The sequence below is a fragment of the Calidris pugnax genome, unplaced genomic scaffold, assembly GCF_001431845.1.
Source record: "Calidris pugnax isolate Ruff unplaced genomic scaffold, ASM143184v1 scaffold326, whole genome shotgun sequence".
NCBI lineage: Eukaryota > Metazoa > Chordata > Aves > Charadriiformes > Scolopacidae > Calidris > Calidris pugnax.
This window is the reverse complement of record NW_015091265.1, coordinates 2,214,674-2,233,986: the sequence shown is the minus strand read 5'-3', so window position 1 is coordinate 2,233,986 and position 19,313 is coordinate 2,214,674. Positions and strand designations below refer to the sequence as shown.

Below are 19,313 nucleotides of genomic sequence, written 5' to 3'. Positions count from 1 at the left end.
GTAAATCAGAAAACTATTAAAGCTCTTTTTCTGAAAATTGATTTTAATGTGAAACTGCTACTGGTAGCAAGAACTTTCTCAGTCTTCTTTTGAAGTTTAGTTGCTCTTCTGGGCTTCAGAACTGAGGCACATTTTTGCTATCCCCAGACCAAATTTCTATTGACTAGCTATTTTTCTGGGCTGTTTATTCTTTGGTGCCACCTGGAGATTTCTTCTTTGTAACAAGTTTTATTCTCATGAAAGTGAATAGCTATTAATTTTATTTCCTTAGAGAGAGCTTTTAAAATAAGTCGTATTTCATGCAGCAATATAGGAAATTGAATAAAAATAGAACTGCTGTGTTAGGTGAACAATCACCCACCCCTTCCCATCAATGGCAAAATCGAATACTTGAGCTACAAAATACCCGTTAAGTAGTATACCAGTAAAGAGAGTTGTACCTCTCTAACAACATGCATGGCTACTACCCTGAACTTGAATGTCACACGTTTCAACTGTTTACCTGTAGATTTTGTCATGCCTTTTGTTTTGATGGGTATCAACATCTCCTTGGACTCCTATAGTATTGGTATATTCACCTCAGTGTCAGCTTTTGTAAATTTCACTGCATCAATATGTAATGCATACTAAATATGTTCATATCTATATTTAATGCACATTATATTAAACAATTAATAGGATTAAATTTTTCTACACACACTTTCTATTTGACGGAATACGCTTTTTTCTCTAATTATAGAAGAAAATGTGCCCAACACCGAAATTATCTGTTTTTCATCACTTCTTTCCTTCCAGTTCTGAAATCTTGTGAATCCACAGGATTTTTTGAAGATGTGTTTCTTTCTTTGTCGTCATTTCATTGTCACAAGCAGATATTTCTTACAGAAACGGTTCTGCCAGAAGTCATAACAGTTATTATTCTAGGTGTTAGAAGAGAGTTGAGGGAAATTGTATTCATTTCAGACCAATGAGTTTGTGCATAGAGATTCAAATGCTTCTCCCACACCTAATTCAGGACCTTAGCTTTTGGCAAGCATTAATATCCGAGGAACTACAAAGTTAAAGAGTAAGTAGTTTTAATTTGAAGTAAATAATTTGTTTTCTGTTTTTCATTAACAAACATTAGTGAACTGCAATTTGATCTGCATATAGCAATGGCAACTGACTGGTCGATGTGATTTTACAGCAAAGAGTGTTTTATGAATTGGTGCATGCAGACGGTTGTGGATGGTAGTTTTCTGTTTGCACAGTGCATCTTCTTTGGCGTTCCTATCACAAAAATTGTTTTCATAAACTCTGAATTTTTGTTCTTGACAGGGATTGATGGGCTAAGCATCATGGTGTGCTGCATTATTTATACATAGCAGTTGAGTTCCTTTTTTCAAGTTGTCCTTTGCTGTCAAGCAAAGCATTGGACTCTTCAGTCAAGAATCATGTAACATTTTGTGGGGTTTTATAGGATCAAAAAGTATGCTATATAAAAGTGTAAAGTTAGACAATGAGTGGATTTACAATTTTTATCTTCTGCCCCACCATTACCTGCTGGTGGAAAGAAGCAATAGTTGTGCATTCAGAATTTTATTGAAAAGGATATGGCTTAAGAGTGGTTATGTGAAGGTATGTCAGGGAGAGAGACAGGCTTAGAACAGTTCCTTTCCAAGTGCTTTTAATAAAAGAGATCCAGGTTCACTGATTGAGATACGCACTACAGACAAGGGCTATCATAACCTTTAAAAAACCCTAATTGTTATTAAAGAGCAAATACAGTTTTGTTTTGTTTTGTTTTGTTTTGTTTGTTTGTTTGTTTGTTTTTTCTGGAGGAGTAGGAAGGGTTCTTATTTACCAATTGTAATTTTGAGTATATAAGGGTCACCACTTCACTTTCATTTTTTATCTTGTTTTTTTAACCAACCCAATCATGCCTTTTAACGAGAGGATGGACAATTCACTTGAGGATTTATTTGACTTAAAAATGTTCTGAAGAAATTTTTGTATCCTCTAACCATGTAAATTTTTGTCTGTTCCACAATACATTACGGTGTAAGATAATTCAGATTAGATTTCTATCTCAACTCTTCCGTGCATGATGTTGTGCAAAAAGGATGAAATCTGTATGTGCATATACATATGTATTTTATATATGTAAAATAAGCTACATATGTAACATCACTTAAAAACAAGGATCCCTTAAAGAGGTAAATGCAAACTTGTCATGAGTTCTGGCAATTTTGGAGGGGAGCATGTGAGCGTATCTTTTGTTGATTCTGTTTCAAAGATCCTTGCACTAAGTCTCAATAGCTTGATGCAATGAAATTTTACTGTCTGAGATTTTTCCAAGGATGAAGTAAAGGCAGCAATAGTTGTAGTACATATTTTATATACAGTCTTAAGACATACTTTGATACTTGAGTACCAGCATAAGTGTAGGCTTAGTTAGACACAGTGAAAGAAAACCTAAATTATTACTTTCATTTGACACTTGTGCTCTTACTGGACCTCTTTCAGAACATTATATTAAAAGTACAATATTAATTGTCTTTTGGTGGTCTATTTTTTAAATAATGAAGTTCCTCTTAGAGTGTTTGTTTAATTTACATAAGCTTGTCAAAATTCTGTCTGTTGCAGAAACAGCGTATTACCTATCACTATGGAAAGTCAGCAGCACAGAGCAAGGTTCTGTAAGTTGCTGTAAAGGATATAGTTATTTCTTTGAATTTATTGTACTATTCCAGTCACCGTGAGTCTAAGGTAAAATTCTAAAGCTACTGTTGTGTTAAAAGTTGTGTCATATGCAACACAGTATCTTAACGGTAACAAATCCCTTAATCAGTTATGCTAAAACATATTGCACCGATATAAGCTTTTCTTATTAAGAACAGCCTTTAAAATCAAATTCTGTTCATCAAACTCAGTAGAATGTATAAGAAATTATATTTCAATATGAATGATTCAGTATGAATGGTCTCTCAAGGGGCACAAAATGTAAATTGAGAGAAATATTGTTGATTCAAAGGTGATATTTCTTTTGTTCTGCACAATTTCACAGGCACTAGGCCATAAATAAGGGTGCTAACATTTTAAGCAAGTTTTACTAATTTGAGTATACAAATTTGCACAGCCTTGTATCTAGTGTTGAGTAGAATTGTTCATATGCCTCTGTGCACTTTCCCATTTCTCTGACTGTATCATATTTGACGACGTATTATGGTATTATTTTAACCATTGTTGTTCAAAGTATAGATTTTCCCTTTTCTGCTCTCTTTAGCATTACATGAATGAAACAGGCTAGGTAATATTTTTTTTTGTTGGAGCTTTTTTTCTTTTTTTGTGTTTTGTTTGGTTTTTTGGTTTGTGGGTTGTTTTTTGTGTGTGTGTCTCATTTTCTTTAGAAGTGGGCTGTACTCATTTTATTTCTTTGATGTGATATAATGACAATTAAGAATTTACACCAGTGACTGGCAGTAGAATTTGGGCCAAGGTAGTGCGTCAAAAGAGCACTTAGTGCCATTATTTCTTGAACATGGAAAAAAATGACTGTTTTTAGAGGACAGTGTCTGCTTTATTAGTCACAAACTGTAGGTCATGTCACTTCAGACTGAAAAAGCCAACAAGAATTTTCAGACAAAGAAAAACTACACAGTTAAGTATGCACACTTTGTTCATAGTAGGAGATTTCAGTTTCTGGAAATATAATGGAAAATTGGGAAGGCATTCTGTTTGTCAGTCAATATAAAACATACAAATGGAAACAGTATTTTTTCTTTTTACCTTTCTTTTTTTCCCTTGTATTGCATAATTGAAATCAGAAGACGGAATTAAGAAACACATAGTAAGAATCTCCCCTCTCATTTTAGTCAGAATTTGTACAATAGGAATAGGAATTTGTATAATACATGTTCCTGCTCCAGATGCTATTTAATTTATTAATTTACATAAAGACAAGGGAATTCAGTTGTCAGAGCATTCAGTTAATAGTAGTTGTTCTTTTACAACCAAATGCCTATCTGCAGATGTTGCTTAAGTTCATTTGCAAAAATTTTGCAAAAAAAAACTACTGCACAAATTATTAGTATTTCTAAGAAGAGTACAGAGCAATAGAGAACACACATCTCTTTTATAAGCTGAAGTTTGTGGTAAACGAAAAATGCAGCTAATTATGTATTTAGTTAGCTGAGAAAAAAGATTAAATTGAAGCTGACCAAAACCTACAGCATTCTTTAGGATTGTTTCCAGTTATCCCACAGATGACAAGATGCAATCATGTATTTCCATACATTTGTAGAACTGTGACAAGATGGGGTTCTTTAAGGGTGTTAAAACTGAGGAATTACAAGAATTGAACAGACAATGTGTTCCTTCTTATAGATCTCCTGAATGGTGCTTCAGATACTATTAGGTAGGAAATCACAATAATGTGTTGTACACACTGGTGATACTGGAAACATGTTCGGGTGCTGAGCACATGAAGTGGCCCTGTGGTGTATCTTCTACAGTTTGCATCTTTCTGCTCTTGATCACCTTGAAGGTATTTAACAGAATTGGGTGTCTTCACTGAAAAGCAATTGAAAGACAAGCAAAAGCTGCTTGTTCAGCATTATTTAGGCAGGCTGAAGCTACCCGTTGTGCCAGTGCTTGCCCTGTGCCTGAGGGAGTTTTAAAGCAAAGCGTAGCTTTGTTTCTAACTGATTTGTTCTGATTCAGCAGTCAAAATGAATTGTGGGAGAAGGTGACAAACTTCCTTGGGACATGGAAGGGAGAAGGGACCATCGAGGAGCACTGAAGGACTGCGGGTGCTCAAGTCCTTTAGCCTCTGTCCCTGCCGTGGAGTTGGTGGGTCACAAGTCACAGTGAAAGCCTCCCTGGGGCTGTGTGACCATACGACATCTTTTAGTCATAGGGCTCCACATCAAAAATCATTGATGGGGTGTCAATCTACCATTAGAATTAAATTGCTCAAACACTTCAATGGCTTTAGTCTGTACTGTCAAACTTTATCCTAGGAATAAAGTATAATTGGTCTTTGTGTGACTGACATAAATCCAACATAGAAGGACACTGCTGGCTTGAATGCCGTGCTCTGTGTTTAGCAGAAATACAGTAGTGTGCTGGTACCTGATCTGGATCAAATCTGTACTGCTGGGTGATTTAAGAGTGTGTACTTACTGGAGCACATCACAGAATCACAGAATCTTAGTGGTTGGAAGGGACCTCCGAGATCATCGAGTCCAACCACAAAAAAAAACAAACCAAAACAAAAAAAACCCACCACACAACCACCACAAAAACAACAAACCCAAAACCACCACCCACCAACTAAACCCCACACACTACACCCCACCACAAACCAATAATCTTGGGCACTAGAGCATGCCCTGAAGAGCCACATCTACACGTTTCTTAAATACCTCCAGGGATGGTGACTCCACCACCTCCCTGGGCAGGCTGTTCCAGTGCCTGACCACTCTTTCAGTAAAGTAATTCTTCCTAATATCTAATCTGAATCTCCACTGCCGCAGCTTCATACCATTACCTCTGGTCCTGTCATTATTCCCTTGGGAGAAGAGGCCAACCCCCGCCTCTACACCCTCCTGTCAGGGAGCTGTAGAGGGCAATGAGGTCTCCCCTCAGCCTCCTCTTCTCCAAACTAAACATGCCCAGTTCCTCTCCTCATAGGACTTGTTCTCCAGACCCCTCACCAGTGAGTCCAAGAGAATTACTTTCTACAGAGTAGAAGACAAGGGGAAAATGATTACACAGAGGTGTGCTGTTAAAGAAATGTAAAATGGAGGTAACCAAAAAGTATTCAAAGAACATAGAGACTGTCGTTCCTTTCTGCTCTTGGTTATCAGCAATCTGCCATACTTAGGGCTTGCAAATATGTTTTGGAGAGTTTTATACAAGAATCTTTTTTTTCCACTTTAACCCACAGGGGACGTGTGTGATTCCAACCCATGCAAAAATGGTGGCATCTGTCTGTCTGGGCTGAATGATGACTTCTACTCATGCGAGTGTCCTGAAGGCTTCACAGACCCCAATTGTTCTAGTGTTGTGGAGGTTGGTAAGTGCAAACTTTAAATGTTGGAATAGTTGTTTCTTTATCCCGTTAGTCTGTGACTGGCCAACCACTGATCACGTCCACTGCATTTTGTGTAGTGCTGTGGCCATTGCATTGTTCATTACTGGTGTCTTAACCATACTTCTCTATCATTAGTATCTATGTCATAAGTAACAAACAGTTAAAACAGTATCGGAAAATTGTGTCTGCAGAACTTAACTCAGAAACTCTCTACTTTACATAGAGAAAAGGTCATAGTTGTGACTTAAAATGACCAACATTTCTCAATTAGATATTTCTATATACCCTTCTACTGATCAATGATAACTTAAAGATTGGTTTCAGATATTTTTATGCCTAGGTCCAGTCAGTAAAGAGTACTTACTTAAACAAGCAAAGTTACAGGAACAGTATAGGAGAAATCAGAGTAACACATAGTAGTCACTTACTTGAATTTCAAAACAATTACTTGGCTAGAAGTTATGATTCATCATAAGATGAGTACACAGAGTGCAAGTCAAATGCACTGAAATTTTGTGATGTGTGCTTGACTCAGAATAAATGTACGTATGACTGGTAGCTCCAAAACATCCAGTAGGCCAAGCCTCCGTCTTAAGAAAACTTAAGGAGAAAAAGAAAGTGCAAGGGAAAAAGACGGTAGAAAGCTCATTAGGTCATGAGCCATCCCACCATTTTCAGTGGAGCGGAAGAGCTGCAAGTTGACCAAGGTCTTAAATTATCTTGCAGTAGGTATAAAATTATGTATTGTAGAGCAAAACAATAAATAGACACTGCTGTTTTAATGATACATTTTCTACCTATCTCCTCCATGGAGTTGTGGGAGTTAGAATAGGAAGGTAAAAGATATGGAAAAGCATTGACTTGCAGAAGAGATGGCAGTGTCTTTCACTTGCTTGCATTAGGAGCATATGCCAAAGTGGAGGTTTTGTGATGGCACCTCTTATCTGACGGCTTTGCAAGCCCTGCATGCGTGCCTTCTGCTGACAGCCAAAGCGTCTGAAAGCAGTACAACCCTTCAAGTATTTTAATGCCATACGTCCATGTCTGTGATTCATCAATCTGTGTTACGCTAACAGGCTTCAGTCTATGACAGCTGAGCAACGGTCACACATTTTGCTTCCACCAGCTCTAGCGTAGGATGCCAACCCCAGGCAGAAAAGCGACGACAACAGCCTTGCTCCTACATGTGTGTCATTGAAACAGTCACAGCTAGGGTCATCACCTCCCTCACTCTGCAGCTCTCCTAAATTTTGGGGTTTAACTTTTTAATAAAAAAATTAAGGCTACACAGGCACAACAACTGTTATGGGAACTCAGTATATCCCTCTCTATCATGAGATAAGGCTAGCAGAACTTAGTCCAGGAACCCAGGGTTGCTTTGGTTTTTGTTTGTTTTTTTTTTCTCTTGTGAATATGATATTACTCTTGTTCTGGGAGTGAATTTTAAGCCTCTATAATTCAATTTTAAGGGAATTTGTATTTAATTTGATTTCACATAGAATCACAGAATCACAGAATGATATGGGGTTGGAAGGGACCTCTGGAGATCATCTAGTCCAACCCCCCTGCCAGAGCAGGTCCAGCCAGAGCAGGTTGCACAGGAACTTGTCCAGGTGGGTTTTGAATGTCTCCAGAGAAGGAGACTCCACCACCTCTCTGGGCAGCCTGTTCCAGGGCTCTGCCACCCTCAAAGTAAAGAAGTTCCTCCTCATGTTTAGATGGAACTTCCTATGTTCAAGTTTGTGTCCGTTGCCCCTTGTCCTGTCACTGAGCACCACTGAAAAATGACTGACCCTGTCCTCTTGACAGCCACAGTATTTATTTTCTCCAGACAAATGGACTGGTTCCTGTATGACCAACTTTGGTAAGACACCATAGCATTTTTTTGTGACTGTAAAATGTCATAGTAGCTGGTTATTACCTGACATTCAAGTTGCATGAGAAACTGCTCTTGCCTTAGCGCAGCCACACAAGAAGCAGGTATACACTGCCTCAAAATCCTGTTTTCCATCCCTTTCCTTACCGTTTTATGCATGCTTGAAGAGGGTCTGAATTTATCCTACAGCTATATATCATGCTAGCCTAAAATGGCCTTGACATGGGTTTACTGCAGGAAACTTTTGGATTTATCGCATGCTTGGTTGGAAGGAAATTGCACTGCACATAACTGGAAGGATGTTGATCATTAGTAAATCTGATATAAAAGCATATTTTGATAATTGTCACTATAAATTACAGCTAAATATTAACAGGGCTTTAAAAAATACACATATACTTAACTACAGTCTTCAATCACTTCAACGAAATCTCAGTTTGGTAAACAGAGTGAAGTATAAGCACATAGAAAGCTTGAGAATATGTAGTAATCACAGTGTTTATACAGGCAGAATATTACATTTTTAGTTTACAATCTGGAGGGAGGATTTACTGGACAAATTGATTAAGTAAAGGACAGATAATATTCCAATTTTAGCTAAAATCTTGAGTGTTAATTTAGTGTTTGTTTTGTGTTATTATACTACATGTACAGATTCAGAAACTAGCCAATACTTTTTCAAAACTTTAAAAAAAATTTTTAAAATAATCTTTTACTGTTTAGTAGTGGCTAGCTGAGGCTTATTCAGCTTTACATTCCCCTACACAGAGTCACACAAACCACTGAAAAAAATGGTTTTTCAAGATAATATTTTGATTGTTCCTATGAAAATGATGATGAACAGTGTAAGCTATTAGTCAGTTAGACTCCATTAATTCAAACACCGTAGTGTTTCCAGTAAATTAATCAGTTGAAAGGTGGGTCTGTGAGAATCCCAGGAGTGCAAGACCTCATGGAATCACTTTTATCAGCAGTACTTATTAGTAGACGTAATAATGGAGAAAGAATGTTAAAAAAGTTTACTTCTCTTTGGCTTTTTTAATGAGTTATTTCTCAACAGTTATTTCTCTTAATTCTTAGTATCAAAAAAGGTTTCTTGACAATTTTCTGTGTAGTGGAAAGCATTAAGTAGGTTGAAAATTAAGCATCTAGGGTGTCAGGAAACACTGAGTAAGAAGAATAGAGGAGAGTGGCAGTTAAAAGCCCAGCACAGAGAAGAGCCCACGTCAGTCTGTCTCCCCTCGAAAGGGCTGTACAGCAAACTTTAAAAGTAGTTGAGTGTTCTGTGCAGCCGTCTCATTAAATCACAAAATCACAGAGTGGTAGGGGTTGGAAGAGACCTTCATAAATCATCTAGTCCAATCCCCTTTCCAGAGCGGGTCCACCCAGAGCAGGTTGCACAGGAACGTGTCCAGGTGAGTTTTGAATGTCTCCAGAGGAGGAGACTCCATCATCTCTCTGGGCAGCCTGTTCCAGGGCTCTGCCACCCTCAAAGTAAAGAAGTTCCTCCACATGTTTAGATGGAATTTTCTGTGTTCCAGCTTGTGTCCATTGCCTCCTGTCCTGTCACTGGGCACCACTGAGAAGAGACTGACCCCATCGCCCTTCAGATATTTATAAGCACTGATCAGATCCCCCCTCAATCTTCTCTTCTCCAGACTAAAAAGACCGAGGTCTCTCAACCTTTCCTCATAAGAGAGGTGCTCCATTCCCTTGATCGTCTTTGTAGCACTGCATTGGACCCTCTCCAGCAGTTCACTGCTTCTTGCATTGGAGGACACAATATTTCAGATGCAGCCTCACCAGGACAGACTAGAGGGGGAGGATAACCTCCCTCAGTCTGCTGGCCATGCTTTTTTTAATGCACCCCAGCAGCAGGCCCACATTTCCCCTAGTCTTCCTTCTTCTACTGATGTACTTGAAGTAGCTTTTCTTATTTCATTGACATATCATGACAGGTTTAATTCCAAGCAGGCCTTAGTCTTCCTTGTTACATCCCAGCATACTCTGACAAAGTTCCTATACTTCTTCCAAGCAGCCAGTCCTTTTTTCCAAATTCTGTAAACTTCCTTCTTCCATCTGAGTTTTTCCAGAAGCTCCTTGCTCATCCATGCAGGTTTGCTGCCCCTTTGACTAATTTCTTGCTCCTAGTGCTGCACTGATCTTGAGCTTGGAAGAAGTGTTGCTTAAATATTAACCAGTTCTCTTGCACCCCCTTTCCTTCTAGAGCCATAGTCCATGGAATTCCTTGAAGCAGGTCTTTGAAGAGGCCAAAGTCAGCTCTCCTGAAGCTCAGGTCCTACTTTCTAGCCTGCTTCTTCCATGCAGGATGTTGAACTCCACCATCTCATGGTCACTGCAGCCAAGACTACACCTGGTCTTTACATCCCCAATTAGACCTTCTTTGTCAGTATAAGGTCCAGCAGAGCACCTCTTCTTCTTGGCTCCTCCATCACCTATGTCAAGAAGTTATCATCAGTGCTCTGCCAAAATCTCTGGGACTGTGGGTGCCTGGCAGTGTTGTCTTTCCATCAAATTTCAGGGTAGTTCAAGTCTCCCATAAGAACCAGGGCCTGTGATCATGAGGCTATTTCCATCTGCCTGTAGAAGGCCTCATTGACTTCCTCTTCCTGATCCGGTGGTCTATAGTACACACCCACAACAGCATCTCCCATATTAACCTGGCCCTTAATTCTTACCCATAAGCTCTCAGCATGTTCTTCATCCACCCCTAGGCAGAGCCCACTACATTCTAGTTGCTCTCTCATGTACAGACCAACTCCACCACCATGCCCCCGTGGCCTGTCTTTCCTAAAAAGTACATAGCCATCCATGACAGCAGTCCAGTGATGCAAGCTATCCTGCCATGTCTTTAATTCCAATGAGATCAGGCCCTTCAGCCGCACACAGATCTCTACTATTAGACAGTATTAGACTTTATTCAGTCCAGGTGACAGCATACTGTTTATCTCTGGACACTAGCTGGAAAGTCAGAAATTTTCAAGGAATTTACCCCAGACAGGAATCGAGGAGCACTGAAGGACTGCGGGTGCTCAAGTCCTTTAGCCTCTGTCCCTGCCGTGGAGTTGGTGGGTCACAAGTCACAGTGAAAGCCTCCCTGGGGCTGTGTGACCATACGACATCTTTTAGTCATAGGGCTCCACATCAAAAATCATTGATGGGGTGTCAATCTACCATTAGAATTAAATTGCTCAAACACTTCAATGGCTTTAGTCTGTACTGTCAAACTTTATCCTAGGAATAAAGTATAATTGGTCTTTGTGTGACTGACATAAATCCAACATAGAAGGACACTGCTGGCTTGAATGCCGTGCTCTGTGTTTAGCAGAAATACAGTAGTGTGCTGGTACCTGATCTGGATCAAATCTGTACTGCTGGGTGATTTAAGAGTGTGTACTTACTGGAGCACATCACAGAATCACAGAATCTTAGTGGTTGGAAGGGACCTCCGAGATCATCGAGTCCAACCACAAAAAAAAACAAACCAAAACAAAAAAAACCCACCACACAACCACCACAAAAACAACAAACCCAAAACCACCACCCACCAACTAAACCCCACACACTACACCCCACCACAAACCAATAATCTTGGGCACTAGAGCATGCCCTGAAGAGCCACATCTACACGTTTCTTAAATACCTCCAGGGATGGTGACTCCACCACCTCCCTGGGCAGGCTGTTCCAGTGCCTGACCACTCTTTCAGTAAAGTAATTCTTCCTAATATCTAATCTGAATCTCCACTGCCGCAGCTTCATACCATTACCTCTGGTCCTGTCATTATTCCCTTGGGAGAAGAGGCCAACCCCCGCCTCTACACCCTCCTGTCAGGGAGCTGTAGAGGGCAATGAGGTCTCCCCTCAGCCTCCTCTTCTCCAAACTAAACATGCCCAGTTCCTCTCCTCATAGGACTTGTTCTCCAGACCCCTCACCAGTGAGTCCAAGAGAATTACTTTCTACAGAGTAGAAGACAAGGGGAAAATGATTACACAGAGGTGTGCTGTTAAAGAAATGTAAAATGGAGGTAACCAAAAAGTATTCAAAGAACATAGAGACTGTCGTTCCTTTCTGCTCTTGGTTATCAGCAATCTGCCATACTTAGGGCTTGCAAATATGTTTTGGAGAGTTTTATACAAGAATCTTTTTTTTCCACTTTAACCCACAGGGGACGTGTGTGATTCCAACCCATGCAAAAATGGTGGCATCTGTCTGTCTGGGCTGAATGATGACTTCTACTCATGCGAGTGTCCTGAAGGCTTCACAGACCCCAATTGTTCTAGTGTTGTGGAGGTTGGTAAGTGCAAACTTTAAATGTTGGAATAGTTGTTTCTTTATCCCGTTAGTCTGTGACTGGCCAACCACTGATCACGTCCACTGCATTTTGTGTAGTGCTGTGGCCATTGCATTGTTCATTACTGGTGTCTTAACCATACTTCTCTATCATTAGTATCTATGTCATAAGTAACAAACAGTTAAAACAGTATCGGAAAATTGTGTCTGCAGAACTTAACTCAGAAACTCTCTACTTTACATAGAGAAAAGGTCATAGTTGTGACTTAAAATGACCAACATTTCTCAATTAGATATTTCTATATACCCTTCTACTGATCAATGATAACTTAAAGATTGGTTTCAGATATTTTTATGCCTAGGTCCAGTCAGTAAAGAGTACTTACTTAAACAAGCAAAGTTACAGGAACAGTATAGGAGAAATCAGAGTAACACATAGTAGTCACTTACTTGAATTTCAAAACAATTACTTGGCTAGAAGTTATGATTCATCATAAGATGAGTACACAGAGTGCAAGTCAAATGCACTGAAATTTTGTGATGTGTGCTTGACTCAGAATAAATGTACGTATGACTGGTAGCTCCAAAACATCCAGTAGGCCAAGCCTCCGTCTTAAGAAAACTTAAGGAGAAAAAGAAAGTGCAAGGGAAAAAGACGGTAGAAAGCTCATTAGGTCATGAGCCATCCCACCATTTTCAGTGGAGCGGAAGAGCTGCAAGTTGACCAAGGTCTTAAATTATCTTGCAGTAGGTATAAAATTATGTATTGTAGAGCAAAACAATAAATAGACACTGCTGTTTTAATGATACATTTTCTACCTATCTCCTCCATGGAGTTGTGGGAGTTAGAATAGGAAGGTAAAAGATATGGAAAAGCATTGACTTGCAGAAGAGATGGCAGTGTCTTTCACTTGCTTGCATTAGGAGCATATGCCAAAGTGGAGGTTTTGTGATGGCACCTCTTATCTGACGGCTTTGCAAGCCCTGCATGCGTGCCTTCTGCTGACAGCCAAAGCGTCTGAAAGCAGTACAACCCTTCAAGTATTTTAATGCCATACGTCCATGTCTGTGATTCATCAATCTGTGTTACGCTAACAGGCTTCAGTCTATGACAGCTGAGCAACGGTCACACATTTTGCTTCCACCAGCTCTAGCGTAGGATGCCAACCCCAGGCAGAAAAGCGACGACAACAGCCTTGCTCCTACATGTGTGTCATTGAAACAGTCACAGCTAGGGTCATCACCTCCCTCACTCTGCAGCTCTCCTAAATTTTGGGGTTTAACTTTTTAATAAAAAAATTAAGGCTACACAGGCACAACAACTGTTATGGGAACTCAGTATATCCCTCTCTATCATGAGATAAGGCTAGCAGAACTTAGTCCAGGAACCCAGGGTTGCTTTGGTTTTTGTTTGTTTTTTTTTTCTCTTGTGAATATGATATTACTCTTGTTCTGGGAGTGAATTTTAAGCCTCTATAATTCAATTTTAAGGGAATTTGTATTTAATTTGATTTCACATAGAATCACAGAATCACAGAATGATATGGGGTTGGAAGGGACCTCTGGAGATCATCTAGTCCAACCCCCCTGCCAGAGCAGGTCCAGCCAGAGCAGGTTGCACAGGAACTTGTCCAGGTGGGTTTTGAATGTCTCCAGAGAAGGAGACTCCACCACCTCTCTGGGCAGCCTGTTCCAGGGCTCTGCCACCCTCAAAGTAAAGAAGTTCCTCCTCATGTTTAGATGGAACTTCCTATGTTCAAGTTTGTGTCCGTTGCCCCTTGTCCTGTCACTGAGCACCACTGAAAAATGACTGACCCTGTCCTCTTGACAGCCACAGTATTTATTTTCTCCAGACAAATGGACTGGTTCCTGTATGACCAACTTTGGTAAGACACCATAGCATTTTTTTGTGACTGTAAAATGTCATAGTAGCTGGTTATTACCTGACATTCAAGTTGCATGAGAAACTGCTCTTGCCTTAGCGCAGCCACACAAGAAGCAGGTATACACTGCCTCAAAATCCTGTTTTCCATCCCTTTCCTTACCGTTTTATGCATGCTTGAAGAGGGTCTGAATTTATCCTACAGCTATATATCATGCTAGCCTAAAATGGCCTTGACATGGGTTTACTGCAGGAAACTTTTGGATTTATCGCATGCTTGGTTGGAAGGAAATTGCACTGCACATAACTGGAAGGATGTTGATCATTAGTAAATCTGATATAAAAGCATATTTTGATAATTGTCACTATAAATTACAGCTAAATATTAACAGGGCTTTAAAAAATACACATATACTTAACTACAGTCTTCAATCACTTCAACGAAATCTCAGTTTGGTAAACAGAGTGAAGTATAAGCACATAGAAAGCTTGAGAATATGTAGTAATCACAGTGTTTATACAGGCAGAATATTACATTTTTAGTTTACAATCTGGAGGGAGGATTTACTGGACAAATTGATTAAGTAAAGGACAGATAATATTCCAATTTTAGCTAAAATCTTGAGTGTTAATTTAGTGTTTGTTTTGTGTTATTATACTACATGTACAGATTCAGAAACTAGCCAATACTTTTTCAAAACTTTAAAAAAAATTTTTAAAATAATCTTTTACTGTTTAGTAGTGGCTAGCTGAGGCTTATTCAGCTTTACATTCCCCTACACAGAGTCACACAAACCACTGAAAAAAATGGTTTTTCAAGATAATATTTTGATTGTTCCTATGAAAATGATGATGAACAGTGTAAGCTATTAGTCAGTTAGACTCCATTAATTCAAACACCGTAGTGTTTCCAGTAAATTAATCAGTTGAAAGGTGGGTCTGTGAGAATCCCAGGAGTGCAAGACCTCATGGAATCACTTTTATCAGCAGTACTTATTAGTAGACGTAATAATGGAGAAAGAATGTTAAAAAAGTTTACTTCTCTTTGGCTTTTTTAATGAGTTATTTCTCAACAGTTATTTCTCTTAATTCTTAGTATCAAAAAAGGTTTCTTGACAATTTTCTGTGTAGTGGAAAGCATTAAGTAGGTTGAAAATTAAGCATCTAGGGTGTCAGGAAACACTGAGTAAGAAGAATAGAGGAGAGTGGCAGTTAAAAGCCCAGCACAGAGAAGAGCCCACGTCAGTCTGTCTCCCCTCGAAAGGGCTGTACAGCAAACTTTAAAAGTAGTTGAGTGTTCTGTGCAGCCGTCTCATTAAATCACAAAATCACAGAGTGGTAGGGGTTGGAAGAGACCTTCATAAATCATCTAGTCCAATCCCCTTTCCAGAGCGGGTCCACCCAGAGCAGGTTGCACAGGAACGTGTCCAGGTGAGTTTTGAATGTCTCCAGAGGAGGAGACTCCATCATCTCTCTGGGCAGCCTGTTCCAGGGCTCTGCCACCCTCAAAGTAAAGAAGTTCCTCCACATGTTTAGATGGAATTTTCTGTGTTCCAGCTTGTGTCCATTGCCTCCTGTCCTGTCACTGGGCACCACTGAGAAGAGACTGACCCCATCGCCCTTCAGATATTTATAAGCACTGATCAGATCCCCCCTCAATCTTCTCTTCTCCAGACTAAAAAGACCGAGGTCTCTCAACCTTTCCTCATAAGAGAGGTGCTCCATTCCCTTGATCGTCTTTGTAGCACTGCATTGGACCCTCTCCAGCAGTTCACTGCTTCTTGCATTGGAGGACACAATATTTCAGATGCAGCCTCACCAGGACAGACTAGAGGGGGAGGATAACCTCCCTCAGTCTGCTGGCCATGCTTTTTTTAATGCACCCCAGCAGCAGGCCCACATTTCCCCTAGTCTTCCTTCTTCTACTGATGTACTTGAAGTAGCTTTTCTTATTTCATTGACATATCATGACAGGTTTAATTCCAAGCAGGCCTTAGTCTTCCTTGTTACATCCCAGCATACTCTGACAAAGTTCCTATACTTCTTCCAAGCAGCCAGTCCTTTTTTCCAAATTCTGTAAACTTCCTTCTTCCATCTGAGTTTTTCCAGAAGCTCCTTGCTCATCCATGCAGGTTTGCTGCCCCTTTGACTAATTTCTTGCTCCTAGTGCTGCACTGATCTTGAGCTTGGAAGAAGTGTTGCTTAAATATTAACCAGTTCTCTTGCACCCCCTTTCCTTCTAGAGCCATAGTCCATGGAATTCCTTGAAGCAGGTCTTTGAAGAGGCCAAAGTCAGCTCTCCTGAAGCTCAGGTCCTACTTTCTAGCCTGCTTCTTCCATGCAGGATGTTGAACTCCACCATCTCATGGTCACTGCAGCCAAGACTACACCTGGTCTTTACATCCCCAATTAGACCTTCTTTGTCAGTATAAGGTCCAGCAGAGCACCTCTTCTTCTTGGCTCCTCCATCACCTATGTCAAGAAGTTATCATCAGTGCTCTGCCAAAATCTCTGGGACTGTGGGTGCCTGGCAGTGTTGTCTTTCCATCAAATTTCAGGGTAGTTCAAGTCTCCCATAAGAACCAGGGCCTGTGATCATGAGGCTATTTCCATCTGCCTGTAGAAGGCCTCATTGACTTCCTCTTCCTGATCCGGTGGTCTATAGTACACACCCACAACAGCATCTCCCATATTAACCTGGCCCTTAATTCTTACCCATAAGCTCTCAGCATGTTCTTCATCCACCCCTAGGCAGAGCCCACTACATTCTAGTTGCTCTCTCATGTACAGACCAACTCCACCACCATGCCCCCGTGGCCTGTCGTTCTCTTGCACCCCCTTTCCTTCTAGAGCCATAGTCCATGGAATTCCTTGAAGCAGGTCTTTGAAGAGGCCAAAGTCAGCTCTCCTGAAGCTCAGGTCCTACTTTCTAGCCTGCTTCTTCCATGCAGGATGTTGAACTCCACCATCTCATGGTCACTGCAGCCAAGACTACACCTGGTCTTTACATCCCCAATTAGACCTTCTTTGTCAGTATAAGGTCCAGCAGAGCACCTCTTCTTCTTGGCTCCTCCATCACCTATGTCAAGAAGTTATCATCAGTGCTCTGCCAAAATCTCTGGGACTGTGGGTGCCTGGCAGTGTTGTCTTTCCATCAAATTTCAGGGTAGTTCAAGTCTCCCATAAGAACCAGGGCCTGTGATCATGAGGCTATTTCCATCTGCCTGTAGAAGGCCTCATTGACTTCCTCTTCCTGATCCGGTGGTCTATAGTACACACCCACAACAGCATCTCCCATATTAACCTGGCCCTTAATTCTTACCCATAAGCTCTCAGCATGTTCTTCATCCACCCCTAGGCAGAGCCCACTACATTCTAGTTGCTCTCTCATGTACAGACCAACTCCACCACCATGCCCCCGTGGCCTGTCTTTCCTAAAAAGTACATAGCCATCCATGACAGCAGTCCAGTGATGCAAGCTATCCTGCCATGTCTTTAATTCCAATGAGATCAGGCCCTTCAGCCGCACACAGATCTCTACTATTAGACAGTATTAGACTTTATTCAGTCCAGGTGACAGCATACTGTTTATCTCTGGACACTAGCTGGAAAGTCAGAAATTTTCAAGGAATTTACCCCAGACAGGAATATTTCACAGTAAAAGGTAACAGGGATTTCACTTAATCACACATTAAATTAGGTAAATAAAAAGAAATGCCATACAAATAGGGAGTTATAAAATCATGTACAGGATAAAAGATAGATGCATAACAGTACATAAACGTAGGGATATCAAATATTTAGGCAGAAGTCCTGCCTAAGTTGATCAACAAGGATTCAAGACAGTTTAGGAACTGCATGAATAGTTAAGGACTTAAGAATGTAACTCCAGTTAACCTCTTAATAAAACCAACATGATCATAACACCTTAATTCAGTCTAAGAAGATTCATTATTGCAGTTTTTTTCTAAATTTACCCATGGAATATCCTGACTCCTCTGCCATACCTCTCCACTGTTTTCTCATCCAGTAACTTTGACTGCATCTAAAACAATTTTTTGTAAAATGTTTGTAATACTTATTTATATATTTTAAATAACTAATCCTATTCTGATCCTACTTTTTCTCTCATGGTAATCCTGTCTTACTTCCTGTGTTTTCTCATACTAAACACTATGCATAGTCATGCTAAAAGAGCTGAGATTAGACGATATCTATAATATCACCCTGTTTGTGCAGGCAGGTCATTTTAATGTTCTGTGTATCCTAATATATTCTAAATATCTGATACACTGGCAGAGAATAAGACAGAGGCAAGCAGGAGAAAGTACACTGTGGTTCTTTCCAGTATAGCACATCCTCAAGTGAGGTAGAAAAGGAATTAGCTAAACAGATAAGAGTAAAAGTTAATTACACCAAATTTCCCAAGTAGCAGGATGTTTTCCAAAGATAATAAGGACACTATGTCCTGAGTTAGCTCTTTAGCAGACTCCTATCTATAACTTTCAAAACCTGAATTTTAGCCTAGATGGAAAAAGATTCACATGTAGTTAACATTGCTATTGAAATGGATTACAGAGAAAAAGTCAACAGACTTTACACCCTTGAAATAACTCACAAGTAATTCTCAGAAGGCATGTAAATTGCAGAAATACCGTAAACTCCAACCGTTAGATACAATTAGTAGAAGTCTTTAATAAATATTGTTCAGGAAAACTACTTATTTGCATCCTAATGAACATGGGTAGTTAATGAAAGGAAAGTAACTTAGTCATGGACAGTGCACGAGAGTAGCAATGACAGTGTGGCTATATATGTTGAAATAATACTGGGGGAAAATATTTTGACATAAAAATTATTCCTGTTTTATTTGGTGTGTGCATAGGGGAAGCAGAGAGAGAAATATATGACTGAAGATGAAAGTTAAAGAAAGAGCAGCAAAGTTTAGTATGCCACAAGGCTGTCACAGTATGTGCCATGAGTGACCATGGTGTTCACATTTGAAAAATGAGCAACTTAAAACTATTCTGTTTTGATTTTCCAAATCTGAAATTCAATAGCTATCTGAGCGGATAAACTAGCAAACATGTTTAGTTTATGTAAGTGGAAAATTAAATGATGTGCAATGACAGGAAGTGTAGAGAAGCCATGAGCACATTAGAGGAC

General features: G+C 39.9%; 1 protein-coding gene across 1 annotated transcript in view; it reads left to right on the top strand.

The window, feature by feature from the left end:
• Positions 1–10,818: 10,818 nt before the first annotated feature.
• The window catches only part of EDIL3 (EGF-like repeats and discoidin I-like domains 3), a 187,898-nt gene continuing 179,403 nt past the window's right edge, over positions 10,819–19,313 (top strand). Inside the window, exons 1-2 of the mRNA XM_014960493.1 lie at positions 10,819–11,041; positions 12,141–12,269. Of these exons, the coding sequence (XP_014815979.1) occupies positions 10,819–11,041; positions 12,141–12,269 (352 nt within the window). The remainder of the gene's footprint in view (positions 11,042–12,140; positions 12,270–19,313) is intronic.